The 17,732-nt window shown below is 37.0% G+C and overlaps 1 protein-coding gene across 1 annotated transcript; it reads left to right on the forward strand.

The window, feature by feature from the left end:
- Positions 1–919: 919 nt before the first annotated feature.
- copb2 (COPI coat complex subunit beta 2) lies at positions 920–12,586 on the forward strand. Its single transcript, XM_084120376.1, has 22 exons — positions 920–1,053; positions 1,762–1,899; positions 2,020–2,106; positions 2,229–2,355; positions 2,997–3,145; positions 3,232–3,378; positions 3,467–3,566; positions 4,338–4,480; positions 5,140–5,339; positions 5,475–5,585; positions 5,699–5,787; positions 5,986–6,092; positions 6,184–6,327; positions 6,557–6,687; positions 7,513–7,720; positions 8,405–8,515; positions 8,692–8,906; positions 9,112–9,204; positions 9,538–9,721; positions 10,389–10,463; positions 11,938–12,111; positions 12,195–12,586. Exons 1-22 carry the CDS (start codon positions 1,051–1,053, stop codon positions 12,288–12,290), a joined length of 2,832 nt encoding a protein of 943 aa, XP_083976502.1. The 5' UTR covers positions 920–1,050; the 3' UTR covers positions 12,291–12,586.
- Positions 12,587–17,732: the final 5,146 nt, after the last annotated feature.

The raw sequence follows: 17,732 nt of genomic DNA on the forward strand, positions 1-17,732 counted from the left end.
CTAAGATCTCACTGATTAATATTACAAGCAATCAGAATTTCTTCTTACTTGTTGGCCTTATAAATATCAGCAACTGTACCAAATTGCAATTATTTTTGCTCAGTTTTGGCTTAGTTATTTTCTTCCTCAAGTATTAGATCCATATTTTCATACTATACCAACCATAAAAGCCTGATGTATCTAATATTATACTCAACAACAACAAAAACATAGGCTAATCTAATTTTATTTAGATTTTTTTTAGATACTGTTTAATAAAAAATACGATTTTTCAGACTATTATTTCATGTCAGGCTTTACAGGGTAGTACAAAACACATTTGCTTTGGTAACAAACACAATATGCTATGAAAGTAGTTTTTTTTTTTTTTTTTTTTTTTACCATAATGAGCTAAAAAAAAAAAACATTTTACATTGTAGGACTATTAAAGATTGATTCTGTAACCATTAAGAGACACTGATGGTGTCTAAGCAGTCAAGCAATATTTATTAATTAAAACTTTATTTTTATTATTATTAGGCCTATTATTATTATTATTATTATTAGATGGTTGACGATTGTGATATAGACTAGAGCTAGTGTGGAATACTGTGGAAATTGTATAATTAGGCTACTTTTGAGACAATGCTATCATTGCTGAGAGACTATTACATACATTTTAATATTTAAATTATTTATTTATTATATCATATTTAGGAACACGCTTCAATGAGAATTTTCAGTTGACGGAACATTTCAGCACGGTGTTTTAATCATACCTACAATGAAGGTGTAGTGTTTAGAGGAAAGGGTTAAGCTCATACTCATTGCAAGCTAACATCGTCGTGCAGTGTCACTCAAATGCCGAGTTTAGCCGAAATTACCCGAAAAACACCGAAGCCGTCCGAGTGTCACGTCAACGCTTCCGACGTCAAGCGCACGGGCTTTGAGGAAGTTCCACGTCACATTTGCCTGCCGTGCACACAACTGAAGCCGAAAAAACACATCAGACTCTCGGTGGATGATATAAAATATTGCAACTGAAGGAGATAAAAACCAGCAAACGCAAACATGGTAAGTGTCACATCAATGTTTACGTTGAGGGCAATATTGTAGCTGTTTCGCATATATTAAGGAAAAATACGCTTTCAATAACGTTAGCTCGAGCTGTTAGCCTCGAAGGCCCTTAGAATGGCCACATAGACAACTCTCATTTAGTTAGTCAGACTGTAAATTATTTATTCATTTTCAATATTTTTCGAGATACTACTTGCGTTTGAAACGTAAAATTATTATAGATTTTATAAATTAATTGTCCATTTAAATGTTTAATGAAGTGATATCTTGTGTTCTGGCTAACAGCTGATGATATGAATGTGACTATAACATTAACATAAGTAACGTTACACGTTAATAAATAAGCACTATAGATATGTGATGCTGTATTCTATTGAGTTGCATGGTCACTTCTGACATTATCTTGGTGAGGCATGATTTGTTGTAACGTAATTTTGTTGCTTCTTAACTGTGCTGTAAATGTTAGGCTAGTTGCTGTTACTATATCAGACTTTTAACTGGGTGATAAATGGCAAATGTTTGTGTAGTTGTGGGTAAAATAAAAAAAAAGTCACTGCTTTCTGTTCTTGACGCAATTAAGTTTTGAGCTTTTTCAATAGACTATTAGTGTTACTACTATATAATTGGGACTGCTGACAAAAGAGATTGGTGCTGCTGATTAATATCAACTTTAAAGTAATAGTGATTCTGATTCTTCTCCTCTAGCCTCTGAGGCTGGACATCAAGCGCAAACTCACGGCTCGATCTGACCGTGTCAAAAGCGTAGACCTTCATCCATCCGAGCCATGGATGCTGGCCAGTCTGTACAACGGCAGTGTCTGTGTGTGGAACCATGAAACACAAGTAAGTAAACACATTTTTTATATATTACCATCTGATCTTTACAACAAACGTGAGGGATACAGTAGAGCACTAAGTGTGTTTATTGTTTGTCTAATAATCTCTTATATTTACCTTTAATAGACTCTGGTTAAGACGTTTGAAGTCTGTGACCTGCCAGTAAGAGCTGCCAAGTTTGTTGCCAGGAAAAATTGGGTCATAACTGGTGCTGTAAGTATATACATGAATAATAATGTGTACACTATTATATAATATCTATTAATATACTATTCCTTTTATTATAGATTTGGTACTGATATTAAACTATTTAATAAATCCCCCTTTTTTTCTAGGATGACATGCAAATTCGAGTTTTTAACTACAACACATTAGAGCGAGTACACATGTTTGAGGCCCATTCAGATTACATTCGCTGCATCGCTGTGCATCCCACCCAGCCCTACATCCTCACGAGCAGCGGTATGGACAGATTGCATTTGCATATAAGTATTCATAATACATGAATGAAAATACACCATATGTTACATAACATATTACACTACCGTTTAAAAGTTTGGTGTGTCAGTAAGATTTTTAAACACTTTTATTCCTCAAGATTGCATTAAATTGATCTAAAGTAACAGTAAAGACATTTGTAATGTTATAAATAATTTGTATTTCCAATAAATGCTTTTCTTTTGAACTTTCTATTCATAAAAGAATCCTGAAGAAAATATACAGTGTCCACAAAAATATTAAGCTGCAAAACAGATTTCAACATTCATAACAAGAAAATGTTTCTTGAACACCAAATCCGTTTATTAGAATGATTTCTGAAGGATCATGTGACACTGTAGACTGGAATAATGGCTGCTAGAAATTCAGCTTTGCCATCAGTTACATTTTTAAATATATTAAATAGAAAACAGTTATTCTAAATTGTCATAATCTTTCACAATATTACTATTTTTGATCAAATAAATGCATACTTGGTGAGCATAAGAAATTTCTTTCGAAAATTGTTTTTAAAAAAATCTTACCAACCCCGAACCTTTAAACTGTGGTGTATGTACAAAACTCTTTGTTTAACATTCATTGTGTGTGTGTGTGTGCGCATTTAGACGACATGTTGATAAAGCTGTGGGACTGGGAGAAGAAATGGTCCTGCAGTCAGGTATTTGAGGGCCACACACACTACGTCATGCAGATTGTCATCAACCCCAAGGACAACAACCAATTTGCGAGTGCATCGCTGGACAGAACCATCAAGGTAAGATGGTACACTTATGCGGATAGAGCCAGTTTGAATCTAATTTGTGACATTTCCCCCATCATTTCTTCTTTGTTGTGTTTCAGGTTTGGCAGCTGGGCTCTTCCTCTCCTAACTTCACTCTGGAGGGTCATGATAAGGGGGTGAACTGCATTGATTATTACAGTGGAGGAGATAAACCCTACCTCATATCTGGAGCTGATGACAGACTGGTTAAGATTTGGGACTATCAGGTACTATAATGATATTGATGATAATCAATGGAGCAAGTCATTCCTGGCTATTTATTTACTTCTGTTCTGTGTGCCTCTCTCTCTTTAGAATAAGACATGTGTCCAGACTCTTGAGGGTCACGCTCAGAATGTGTCCTGTGTAAACTTCCACCCAGAGCTGCCAATCATCATCACTGGATCAGAGGATGGTGAGTCATCTTTAGGATAATTTTATAGATATCACTTTTATAAAACTGCACTGCCTCATTCCTTGTGCAAATATTTGTTTAAATATTTTTTTTATAACAGTATAATATTTTAAAAGCTAAAATCTTTCAATGGTCCCTGCACATTAAACTGGGACTGTATAAAGTGATGGGCACTTTTGAAACATGCTTTGTGATGCTTTGAAACCTTTGCAAATAATTAGTTTTGATCCAGTGATTCGGAGCACGTATCAAACTGCCGAAGTCACGTGATTTCAGTAAACGAGGCTTTGTTATGCCATAACTGATTCAAAATGTATCGAAATTTAAATGGTTCGCCTTTAGGGGTGATCTCTGTGAACCCATGAACCAGTGTCTAAATATGATTTTTACCTGATCTCGCATCAGTTTTATAAACTTGTAGACACTGAATGACACATTTGTATGATAAAAAGGAAGAGTTGTAGTCTCTACAAATAGAATAAAAATAACATAACACATATTATAAGAGTTTGTTAATTTCATATTATAGATTACACCTTCAGTAAAACACTTGCAATTGGTTTGTAAAAGGTGTTTTCACTGCATTTACACTATTCTGACTAGCAGTGGTCACTAGCGTGTGGTGTTTTGAGTGAATCATTTTGTGAAGTAATTGGTCCAGTTGATTCAAAGTTTGAAAAGCTTTGTTTCTCCCATCACTACTATAAAGTATTTTCAAATTAAAAACGAGTACTTCACCTTTAAAGCTTCTTGTAACTGTCTTTTGTTAAGGCACGGTTCGTATCTGGCACTCCAGCACTTACCGTCTAGAGAGCACCCTGAACTATGGTATGGAGCGGGTGTGGTGTGTATCTGGCTTGCGCGGCTCCAACAATGTGGCATTGGGTTATGACGAAGGCAGCATCATTATCAAGGTACAAAAAATAATTCAAAAGTAACACCACGCTGTTGCCTGTCAGTGGTGTGAAATACTTGCTAAAGCTCAAGCTGATAATTGGAAAGTTCACTCCCGGCAACAAGAGAGCTGTTAGCAGGGGATGGCAGAGATAGATAATGTTACAAAAGATTTCTATTTCAAATAAATGCTGTTCTTTCAATTCATCAAAGAATCCCAGAAAAATGTACACGGTTTTCACAAAAATAGCAGCACAAACTATTTTCAAGATTAATAATAATAATAATAATAAATGTTTCTTGAGCAGCAAGTCTGCATATTAGAATGATTTCATGTGACAGTTGCTGCTGAAAATTCAGCTTTGCCATCACAGGAATAAATGACATAAAAAAAAAATATATATATATATATATATATATATATATATTTTTTTTAGATTGCAATAATGTTTCACAATTGTTTTTACTGTATTTTCTCAAATAAATGCTACCTTTGTGAGCATATGAGACTTTTTTCTAACTTTGAAATGGTAGTGTCTATAGATATAGCTATATAAATTTACATGACATTCCTATCTACTTCAGTGAACATTAACTTATAATCTGATGAGCTTTATATAATGTAATATCTTATGTGGACAGTTCGCTGTAATTTATCCGGTTTATATTTGTGTTTTAGCTTGGTCGTGAGGAGCCAGCCATGTCAATGGATGCCAATGGAAAGATCATTTGGGCCAAGCACTCTGAGATTCAGCAGGCTAACCTCAAAGCCATGGGAGATGCTGAGATCAAGGATGGCGAGAGGCTGCCACTGGCGGTGAAGGACATGGGCAGCTGTGAGATCTACCCTCAAACTCTCCAGCACAATCCCAACGGCAGGTAAGTCTATCACATCTATCCTCTAATGGATCCTATCCTCTGATCCTTGCTGCAATTTATTAATGTAAATATCATTTTACAAATGATACATTTCTCAACATCCAAAGATTCAACACCTTTAATCTTGTTGTTTAGGTTTGTGGTGGTGTGCGGAGATGGAGAGTACATCATCTACACTGCTGTGGCTCTGAGGAACAAGAGCTTTGGATCTGCACAGGAGTTTGTCTGGGCCCATGATTCATCGGAGTAAGTGCTCTACAAGCATATAGAAGACAGATGTTCAGAGCAGCTGCTTACCAATTATACTCATCGACTGTGAGAAACATAAAAACTGACATGACTTTTTGTTTTAAATTAAGGTACGCGATTCGGGAAAGCAGCAGTCTGGTGAAAATCTTCAAAAATTTTAAGGAGAAAAAATCTTTTAAGCCCGACTTTGGAGCAGAAGGTAAACTGTTTTGCATTGCATCATAGGCAAGTAGTTCAACTAGCTCTGTATTCACAATTTTGTATGCAAATATATAGTAGTATATACAGAAAATGTACAAATGCACAGTATACGGCACACTCAAATCCTTGATTACATGTTGTACAAGTATGGTAGTCTTTTATGGTTTTATGTAAATGAATGGTTGTGTGCTTGCAGGCATCTATGGTGGTTTCTTGCTGGGCGTCAGATCAGTGAATGGCTTGGCTTTCTATGACTGGGATAACACAGAGCTGATTCGTCGCATTGAGATCCAGCCCAAACACGTGAGTCAGCTGCTACAGTCCTCCTGTCTTTTGTTCTGTATGGTTTGGCAATTTCTTAGTGTGCTAAAACCAATTGCATCTGTACTTACAGATTTTCTGGTCAGACTCTGGTGAGCTGGTTTGCATTGCTACAGAGGAGTCTTTCTTCATCCTGCGTTATCTGTCAGAGAAGGTGGCCGCATCACAAGAGTCAAATGAGGGGGTAACTGAAGATGGAATCGAAGATGCTTTTGAGGTCAGTGCACATCCGTGTTAAAAACACAGTCATGTTTAATTGCCTGAAAAGGGTTGTTTCAAAGGAAACGCATTTTAATTAAATCTGTAATTAAAAAGAATAAAATGCTCTAATGAATCATTAACAATACAACCAGGATTTTTATTAAGACTGTAAATCAAGTCAATTTTGGATGTTTACTTTAAAGAATTGAAACAAAAGGTCTGATCTCCTCTGTTTGTGTGTGCAGGTCCTGGGAGAGATTCAGGAAGTGGTAAAGACGGGTCTGTGGGTGGGAGACTGTTTCATTTACACCAGCTCAGTCAACAGACTCAACTACTTTGTTGGAGGAGAGATTGTCACCATTGCTCACCTGGACAGGTACCGTCAAATTCCCCAATATCTGAAATCAGTTTCAAACATTTTAAAAAAAATGTAATGCATTAATTACATATTCACACTCGTTCCAAATTTGTGGTTGGTACGATTTAAAAATGTTTTTGAAAGAAGTCTCTTTCTATTTAACACATTTTAAAATGTAATTTGTTCCTGTGATGGCAAAGCTGAGTTTTCAGCATCATTACTCCAGTCTTCAGTGGATAATTGATCCTTCAGAAATTATTGTAATATGCTGATTTGGTGCTCAAGAATCATTTTCTTATCAATGTTGAAAACAGTTGTGCTGCTTAGTATTTTTGTGCAAATTGTGATACATATTTTCAAGATTCTTTTGTGTAGAAATTTTAAGAGAACAGTATTAGAAAGAACAAAAATAGGAATCTTTTGTAATGTTGTAAATGTCTTTACTCAATCTTTGGTTACACTTTATTTTAAGGTGTCATTGTTACAGTGTAATTATATATTTAAGTACTCAGTAATATTAAGCAACTACATGTACTTTCTATAGGGTAGGATTAGGATTTGGTTGAGGGTTAGTTGCATGTAATTATTTATAATTTACTGTTATTACTATGGTAAGTACATGTAACATATGTAACAAGGGCACTATAAAATAAAGTGTTACCCAATCTTTTTTATCAATTTAATGATCAAATTTTATTTGCTAAATAGAAATATTAATTTCTTGAAAAAAAAGAAAAATCCTGACCCCAAACTTAGTAAAACATTATACGTATAGAAGGAAGGCCTTATATAATTAATTCATTCATTCATTCATTCAGTCTAACAGTGTCTTATTTATCGTAGAACCATGTACCTTCTGGGATACATTCCTAAAGACGACCGTCTTTACCTGGGTGATAAGGAGCTGAACATTGTCAGTTACTCTCTTCTGGTGTCTGTCCTGGAGTACCAGACTGCTGTCATGCGCAGAGACTTTGGCATGGCAGACAAAGTGCTGCCCACCATCCCTAAAGAACAGAGAACCAGGGTTGCCCACTTCCTGGAAAAACAGGTAAGACTTCAAAATGTTTGCCTGTTAGTCATGATTTGAAAATAATGTGAAAATGTTGTAGCTCTGCAAAAATAACAGCAGCTTAGACTCATAAGTCGTAAGTAATAAAAATAAGCATGAAGTACAAGTTATGTCACACTTTCAAGTATTTGTGAAGATCAATGTAAACAAATGTGGGTCAAGAAATCCTTAAGCTGCATCTGAAATCGAAACGTCCCTACTATATAGTATGCAAAAACCAGTATGCCAACAGAGCATGTCAGAATGCATAGTATTCAAAAAACAGTAGGTGAAAAGTCCCTGGATGAGTTACTACATCCGCCGAGATAATGAAGTGTGCATTCGATGGACAATACTATCCCATGAGGCCACAGGAGAGGATTTGTGAATGGCAGCGAAGCGACGCAACTGACGCTGATAGGTCATGTGACAGCAACAAAATGGCGGATGTAGTACATCCGAATTTCATTTATACAACCCACATTCATACTATATAGAACATTTTTCTATACATAAAAACACTTTTTAATGCTTGTGAAGTAAATTTAAATGTAGTACGTACTCAGTATGTGATTTCAGATGCAGCGTTATAGATTAATTGGCTACCAAACGTTTAGCAAATCAAAATGATAATCTTTTTATGGTTCTGTGATATCTAAAGTATCTTTGTCTGTGTGCCTTCAGGGTTTCAAGCAGCAGGCTCTGGCCGTGTCCACTGATCCAGAGCACCGGTTTGAGCTGGCGCTGCAGTTAGGAGAGCTGAAAATCGCCTACCAGCTAGCAGTAGAAGCTGAGGTTTGTTGTTTTAAACCAGTGATACAGCTCCCCTAGTGGTGGCCAAGCTCAATTGCTTACTAATTTTATTGCATTTATTGTAGTGGAAAAAAGTTTTTCTGTAAAAGTAATGTTCAAGATTCTGCATGTAAGCTAATATAATGAAGATTTCTAATGATAATGCTTTTCTTCTGTAGTCTGAGCAGAAGTGGAAGCAGTTGGCAGAGCTGGCCATCAGTAAGTGCCAGTTTGGTTTGGCACAGGAGTGCCTCCATCATGCCCAGGACTATGGAGGTCTCCTGCTGCTGGCCACTGCATCTGGCAATGCCGCTATGGTTGCCAAGCTTGCAGAGGGGGCAGAGCGTGACGGAAAAAATAATGTTGCCTTCATGACCTACTTCCTGCAGGGAAAGTAAGTATAAGTGAGCAGACTTTTGTCAGCTGAAATACAAATCGAAATATGTTGACTAAAGATGTTTTACTTTTGTGGATTATCTTTTCATAGTCTACTATGCATTCCTATACTGTTGGAGGAAGTCATGTTTCAGTCACTGATTGTTATTTTGAATATAGTTTAGTTGCTTTAATTGACTTTTATTGTTTGTTTGTCTTGCCAGACTGGACAACTGTTTGGAGCTCTTGATCAAGACCAATCGTCTACCAGAAGCAGCCTTTCTTGCCCGCACATATCTGCCTAGCCAAGTATCCAGGTCTGTATTCACATTCACTTTGTCACAGCATTAAAGTATTTTTTAATAAAGTGAAGTGGTATTTTGGAAGGGCATACAACATATTACCAAAAAAAAAAAATATATATGTTTTGTCCCGTTTCCTGTCAGAGCACACTGTGTGAGATGCTGTATCCCACAATGGAATGCACTTGACCTTCAAAATTAGTCTCTTTTTGACTCATTATTTGATCTTATTGTGAAAAGACAATTTTACACATATTGGTATAAAGTAAATTAAGGTTTTTTTTTTTTTTTTTTTTCAGAGAGTAAAATGCATTCTTTACAATCCTGTAACTGTGTATTTGATAACAGGGTGGTGAAACTTTGGAGAGAGAGCTTGTCTAAAGTGAATCAGAAAGCTGCAGAGTCTCTGGCAGATCCTACAGAGTATGAGAACTTGTTCCCAGGCCTGAAAGAGGCCTTTGTGGCAGAGCAGTACCTGAGAGAGTCCTGCCTCGGCAAAACCAGACCTGCCTCCGACTACCCACTGATCACGGTAAGAGAGCAAGTTGTTATTATTTTTAATTATTATTATTTTATTTTTAAGTTTTAGTAGATTTAGATTTTATGCACTATTGTCTTTTTTTATTATATTTCAATTTAGCATTTATTTTTGTTTTAGTAATTTTTTTCCGTTATTTGACATGGCAACATTTAAAAATTTTGGTGAAGGTTAAGTTTAAGTTGTTCATCTAGTGCTTATATTTTCAGCTTAATTTCAATTACCAAAAACAATTTTTAATCGTTTTAATTTTAATTACGGTACCAAATATCAACACTGCCTTTTATTCCAAGACAATCTTTCATTGTTTACTTAGGATCCAAGCAGTTCTTTAGAAGATACAAGCCGATCTTCTGAAATCAAACTTGTTTAAACTTGTGAATATAGTCAGATTTACACCCATAGGGGATGCTATAATATAAAATCATCATTACTCCAACATGCTTGATCAAGAAGTTTTTTTTTAACAGGGAATAACTGTATCTTGTCATTGCAGTCTGTTTGGACCCTGATGATCACTGTTTACTGCTCTGTTTTAATTGTTTGCATACTTTTTGCTGTGTTGTAATTGAATTATTATTATTATTTTTTGTCTTTTTTTTTAAATCCATTTTATTTGAATAATAGGCTGCCTTTATAATTTTTTCCCTCACTCTTTTAGCCCAATGAAGAAAGGAATGTGCTGGAGGAAGCCAGTGGTTATGAACCAAAAGGAATTATCCCCACTCCTACACAGGTGTGTGTGTGTGTGTGTGTGTGTGTGTGTGTGTGTGTGTGTGTGTGTGTGTGTGTGTGTGTGTGTGTCAAACACTCATTTTGTTGATTGCAACCAAGGCCTAAAACTAACTTTTTGCTACACCTGCCAGTGGCCAATGACATAAGATAATTAATATCCATAAATATTTTTTTACCGGCCATGAAATGTTTTTGCAAAAACAGGCAGTAATGACACCAATATTTTTTAGATACAACTGAAAATTCACAATTCTCTATTCCAATTTCAATACCACAGCTAAAACTACTAGCCTACCTACTAATATACATTTAAATTATTATTAATGACAAGTAAACAGCGGGTAATAAAATAAGAACAAATAATCAAATTACAAGCAATAGCACAAATAGATACAATAGAACATAGATACTAATGAAATAAACAGTGTTTTTTAAGGTAGGTCTAGTAATAGTTTTTAGGTACAGAAATGTAATAAAGTAATCAAATGTAAAAGCACTGCATAGTTTTCACTGTATAAATGAAACATTGATTAATCCTTATTAAAGTTACAAAAGTTATTTAGTCAAGAACAGTGGGTGATTTTTCTTTTTGTCTTTTGTTGTTTGATTAACATTAATGACACAGACGGCAGCAGTTATATTGGGCTGCTGTCACTTTAAGAGCTGCACGGATCCAATATATTGCTACACATGCGTTTTAATTCTCAACCGTTTACGTTCACTTAAGATATAGCCGATTATGTTTACTATGTTTCTCACAGAGATGGGCATTTTTGACATAATTCTCTGTGAATTTGTCCATTCAAGCGCCAGAAGACGTGAAAGAGAGCTCAATTCTATATTCACGCTCTGTCTGAGACTTGCTTTCTGGGCGCGCGCTTTGTATGTTTGCGCACAGAAAAATTCCCACACAGCACGTGAGTACCAAATTAAATTCCCTTTCCTGTCGTCTTGTGTTTGAATATTCAAATCGGCAAGGCTTAGACTTTTGTGACGATGCAGCACTGGCCCATCAACTGTCCTGAGCGTCGTTCATGTTCTCAAAACATTGCATTCATAAAAATGTTAACGGCTTATTGACATTGTTTCAAATACTCGTCAACGCAGATTAATACTCTCATTAGGCGCTTGGAAAGAGGAATCAATTCGGTGTTTTTGCATCTGAAACGCAGCTCAGGTGTGTGTGGCTGTGTGCATAAATAACAGCGTCCGAGTACTGAATTGAGTTGCCTCTTCTTGAACTGGAATGGTTTAAAATCGCTTCAATGTGTACATTTACAAGACAAAAGATCCGAGAATCACATGCGTGCCGAGCCGTGGGGCCTGGTCTGTACAGATCACGGATCAGCTATGATCTGTTCCACCCCTAATGGCAACACACTACAGCCTACCACAATACCTGAGCAAAAGAGTAATCTAAAGTGTTCACATATATCTTTGTGCATAAACTAATCAAATTGCCTGTGTATGTTCAGGAGGTGAAAGACACAGAGGAGGCCCCAGAGGATGTGGGTGTTTTGGCCTCAGTGATAGCAGCCGTCTCAGCTCCAGTAGTTGCTGCCATGAGTCATGCAGAATCCCAGCCTCCTCAGAAGGTTGAAGAGGAGACTGAGGAAGAGCCTCCAAAAATGACAGAAGCAGAACAGAAGGTATTTGGTAAAAGATTACATGGTTAATAAAGCCATATGAACATAAGACTTGATGTAACCTCATTTTGTGATTTTATTTTAAGGTTATTGATGAACTGGAGGATGATTTGGATAACATGGAGCTCGATGACATTGACACCACAGACGTCAATCTGGATGACGACTTCTTGGATGACTAAACCCGCAGCACTAAAGCATTGAGTTTATTTAAGCGACCAAACCTTTTTTATTTGTTCCTGTTAGACCTCCAGAGCTGAAGTCTGGGATAGACTGAGCTGAATATAAATTTATTTTAGGGCGTACCACCGATGGAAAGAGGGGGGGAATGTGCATTATTGATGGTGATTTTTTTTGTACTTTGGACTCTGGACCTTCAATTTACATTTTACCTGTACATCAAGGTTGATTCTTGTGTGTTGACCATGATTAATCGTGGTCACATTATTCATAATAAAGATATCTACTATACTTACAATGATTTGTCCTGTCATAACATTGTTTCTGTTTTATATTATGTTAAATATAGAATCCTTTAAAATCCTAGTAACCAGCTTATTTAAAAAAAAAAGCTGCCTTGAAGTTTCTAGTATGCCTAGTAAGACCTTGATTAGCTGGTTCAGGTGTGTTTAATTGAGCTAAACTGGACATCCTGACCTATATACACTTACCTATGTAAACTGAAAAAATAGTTAAATTAATAATAGGAAAAACAGACTGGCATGAAACAAGGTATGGATTTTGCTTTTTCATTGAATGATGACAAATTTCAATTAATGATTATCTTAAAGTTGGTTCTCCCTTAAAAGAAAAGCCCTGTTAATGCTATCCTATTAAATGACTATATGTGTCAACTCGTCATTTTGAATGTAAAATTAAGTTGAAATTAAATCTCAGTGTATAATAAGTAACCTTTATCTTTTAATCTGGAACAATGGGATTTTTTGCTTCAATTAACATGACTTCTAGAAATACTGTGTGAATTAACTTACTTGTGCCATCAAATGTTTGAAAAATGTACTGCAACATGCATTACAAAAGATTGTCCATACAGAAACAATGTTCCTGTTTTACCTTTGAAGTTAGATTAAAAAAAAAAACATCAATGGTTTCCCTCATTTCTAATCTACATTAATAAATTATGTACATGCTGCTGCTGCTATTCTGGTGCAATATAATGGAGTTTCAAAGCATTTCAAGCTTGATTGCAGATGAAAGAAACTGCAAGCATCATTATGATCAGTAGTAATGTTCTCACTGCAGTAAAGGAAACATTTATGTCAGCCAGTGGCCCAAAAATATTTTTAAAAAAGTGTCATAATTGACTTCCACCTTGTGTCTTTCTCTGAGATCTTTCATTACATGGCATCCTGTCCATTAGATGGAGCCTGTGCTCCTGATTGATTACTATTTAACACTTTAACTCATTGAGTAGGAAAAAGAGGAACAGCTGTGAGTTCCTGTGAGATCAGAAAAGTTTGCTGTCGTTTGTGTCACATTTTACACCAAACAACTAGTTTCTAAAATATATGATTGACCATCTGTTACCATCACTGAATTGTTCATCTTGATTGAACTGTGACAATATGGCTGCCACCATTCCTGTCACAGATTCTGTCTGCTATCTTTGCACTTCTTTAAAAGACTCTGTTGTTCTAAGATGTTGCCACAGTTTGTGCAAAAACTGTTTACAAAGCTACTGGGAGCTCAACAAGTCCCTGGAGTGTCCTGTTTGTTTGAGGGAAACACACTGTTCTGTTCTTCTACATCATTTAAGTATTTCTCGCTTTTCCTCAGAGGATGAATCCTCTCAAGACAGCGACTTCAAACCACTCCATGTGGGGAATATTGAAAGTGAAATGGTAAGTGAGCTGCACTTTCACTAAAAAGAAACTGCATTTTTAACTTTGATCTTGAAATATAACTTCGGCTAAAGGATCTGCTCTAATCCAGAAATAGATTTTAGGGACTGTCATATGAAAACAGCTTAGTAGGAGAACAAAACTAAACTATTTGAATAATATAAAATTCATCTGGTTTAATTAAAGATTGTATCAGTATGTTTGCATTTTATGGAATGAATAGTTGTAGTAGAAGAGTATTTTTTACCTAGTAGATTGCTACCGTTTACTAAAAATGTGTAGAAAGTATACTAAGTCAGTTAAAGCTCTTTCCAGACTAAGTCAGAGATGGGAATACAATTTTCCACTTCCAACCTCAAAGCCTTCCAGTCATTCTGCAATACAGACAACTCATAGTTTCCCTGCCTCCCCTTGAAAATGACCAGTTGAATTGGTAATTGGCAATTGATTTAGTTTGCTGCCATATTATAAATGAAGTCAAATTATGCTTTTCCTTGAAGTTGGGGCAGATCAATCTGTCGGATGTCTGTTCCAGTAGTTATTTTCAAGTAGGAGATGTCTGTTTTGCATATTTAGTACTGTATGAGTCACCTCTGATACTGATCTGATTGATCTGAATGCATACTTTGAATACAGTGTGAGTTGCTTTGGATAAAAGAGTTTGCCAAATGCAGAAATGTAAATGTCTATGCTAACACTGATAGCAGTCAGTGAAGAAGGAGCTATCAGAGATAATGAGCACAATGGCCAGCATCAAGACAGAAGAAGACATTAGTACCATGGTCCAGATGTTGATGGAGGTCAAACATGAACCGACTGAAAAAGACATATCAGCAAACATAGAAGAAAACCTTATACATGGACATACAACTGAGGAAATTGCCTCAGTGAAGGTAAGGTGTCAAATGTATCAGCATATGCCTTCCTAGCTAAGAACAACTTTTCTAAACATGTTCTTGTTTTGTTTTTGTTTTTTTAAAGAAGGAGCAGACCAATAAAACCAGGTGAGTGTCACATCTTCTCATGGAATTGCAAAGATCTCTTGTTAGTACATGTTTTCAAATAAGCATTAATATCTTGCATGGTCAACTTCCTTTGCTTCCCCTAAAAGCCTTTGATTTATACATAATTTACTTCTAGTGATGAGGAAATGCATACAGACATGAGACTACATAACACAGCTCCTGCACCCAGTTCCGTCTTAATGGAGCCCAATGACTCTAGAGAGAATCCTAACCCACCACCCACAATTACTTGTGGATCATTAAGGTCCAACCTTTGTCCAAAATGCGGCAAGAGCTTCAAAAGCAAATCAGACCTCAAAGCCCATGACAAGGTGCACTCCTTGAAGAAGTCACACCAGTGCTCCACTTGTGGAAAGAGTTATGTCGATAAACATGAGCTTTCCTTGCACATGCGGCTACACTCTGGCGAGAAGGTGTTGGACTGCCCTTATTGCAAGAAAAAGTTTGTCAGGGAGAGTGGATTGAAGTCCCATTTGAGGAGCCACACGGGAGAGAAGCCATTCTCTTGTTCACAATGTGGGAAAAGCTTTTCTCGAAGAAGTACCCTAAATACTCACCTGCGTTTGCACCTAGGCACCCTGCCCCACCAGTGCGATCATTGTGGGAAGCTTTTCAACACTGCGGCAGCTATGAGAGTCCACAAGGCAACTCATACCGGAGAGAGGCCCTTTCCATGCCCGCAATGTGACAAGAAGTTCATCAATAAAGTTGAACTGGATGTACACCTAAATATCCATGCAGGGAACAGGCCGTTCAGCTGTTCAGTATGTAGGAAGAGTTTCTTAAGGAAGCAAGAACTCAACACTCATCAGACCATTCACCAAGACAACCGTCCCTTTCATTGCATACACTGCGAGAGCAGCTTCAAAAGGATGAGCCACCTCACATCGCACATGAAGATCCATTTCTCCGACACCCCTTACAAATGCAAACACTGCGGCAAGCCCTTCAAACATCCTAACAGCCTCAAACTGCATGAGCGTCTTCACACCGGAGAAAAACCCTACAGTTGTGAACGCTGCGGGAAAAAGTTCCCTTCTTCAGGAGAGTGCTCTAGACACATGGCCGTACATTCTGAGGAGAAATCGTTCAAGTGCCCGAAGTGTGACAAGAGCTTTCGCTTCAGGAGCAGTATGAGGTCCCACCAGGTCACACACACTGGAGAAAGACCTTTCCACTGCAAGAAGTGCGGTCAGAGCTTCGCTAGGCGTGCAAATCTCAAAAGCCATAAGGTGGTGCACACCGACGAAAGACGTTACAGCTGTTCTCAGTGCGGTCTGGCCTTCAAGTCCACCTCTACTCTCAGGAGCCACCTGATAATCCATTCCAGCAAGTCCCTGTTAAACTGCACCACCTGTGGCAAAACCTTCACTCGCCAAGACACCTTCAAAAGGCATCAAGACGTTCATGCGGGGATCAAAGTCCACAAGTGCTCAGAGTGTGGAAAATGCCTGAGCTCAGCAAGTTGCCTGAAGCTGCACATGAAGGGTCACTCGGGGAACAAGAAAATGTACAACTGCGCCGAATGCGAGAAGAGCTTCAGTTCCACGTCCTATCTGCAAAAGCACCGGCAGATCGCACACACCGACGAGAAGCCGTATGTTTGCTTTGAGTGCGGGGAGAGCTTTAACACAGACGGGAAGCTAGTCACTCACCAACTACAGCATTCAGGACAAATGGAGCATGTTTGCTCCCGTTGTGGGAAGAAGTTTGCACGGAAAGAGACTCTAAGACGACATGAGAAGATGCACTCTGAAGTGAGGCCTTACCAGTGCTCGGAGTGTGGGAAAGGATTTACAAGGAGCGATCAATTAAAACAGCATCGGAGAATACATTCAGAGACGAATTAGATTGATGTAATATTTTCATTTTGAGTTCTACTAAATTTCATTAAATGTTATTGCTACTAAATTGATGTAGCCTGGTAATATGCACAGGACTGATTTGATTAACAATTCTTTATTTTTTTTGCTATTGAATCATATTTTGTCCATGCATTTTTGGACCCCCCTTGAGTTTATTTGAATGGCACTTTGTACTAGTGGCACTAGATGGCAGTCTGTGCTTTGAGACAGAATTGAGTGAATTGTGGTACTAAAAAGGTGCATGAAAACCCTAAGTTGCAAAACCTTCTACAATATCATGGAAAACAGAGGCACTTCAATGTTAAAGTAAAAGACTGGAGGAAATATGTTATTTTGTGCTTTTGTTTTGTTTGTGTTCTGTCATTAAATAAAATTATGTACTGATGTGATGGGATTTTTATAAAAAACTAAAAGATCTCAAAAATTACAGTTCACTTTTAAAACAGCACCTCATGTGTTTGGTTTGTCACGTTCCCTTTCCATATAAGTCTGGTAAATAAGTAATGGCAGTTAAAAATGTAACAACAGTCCATGTGTCTGAAAATTAAATTGGATTTTGATGCAAATGGCAGTTTCAGCAATATCAGCTAGAGGCGAGGACTAGCTCTTTGATTTACATATATTAACACTTTATCTGAAGCTGCTGTCTTTGCATTAACCTGCTCTTGTACCCAAAGGGTACAATAATGCCATGCACCGTGAAGATGAGTCATATAGACATTAGACTCTGGGTCAGTTTACCAAATTAGATATTTGATTTATATATTTATTTGTATCTGGTAAAAAAAATAAAAAAAAGTGTTTAGCCTTTTTCCTTAATGCATAGTTTCTATAAAGCACAGTGCTGCATAATACCAGCTCTTGATTGTACA

Source organism: Abramis brama (genome assembly GCF_963993115.1).
Source record: "Abramis brama genome assembly, chromosome: 7".
Lineage (NCBI taxonomy): Eukaryota > Metazoa > Chordata > Actinopteri > Cypriniformes > Leuciscidae > Abramis > Abramis brama.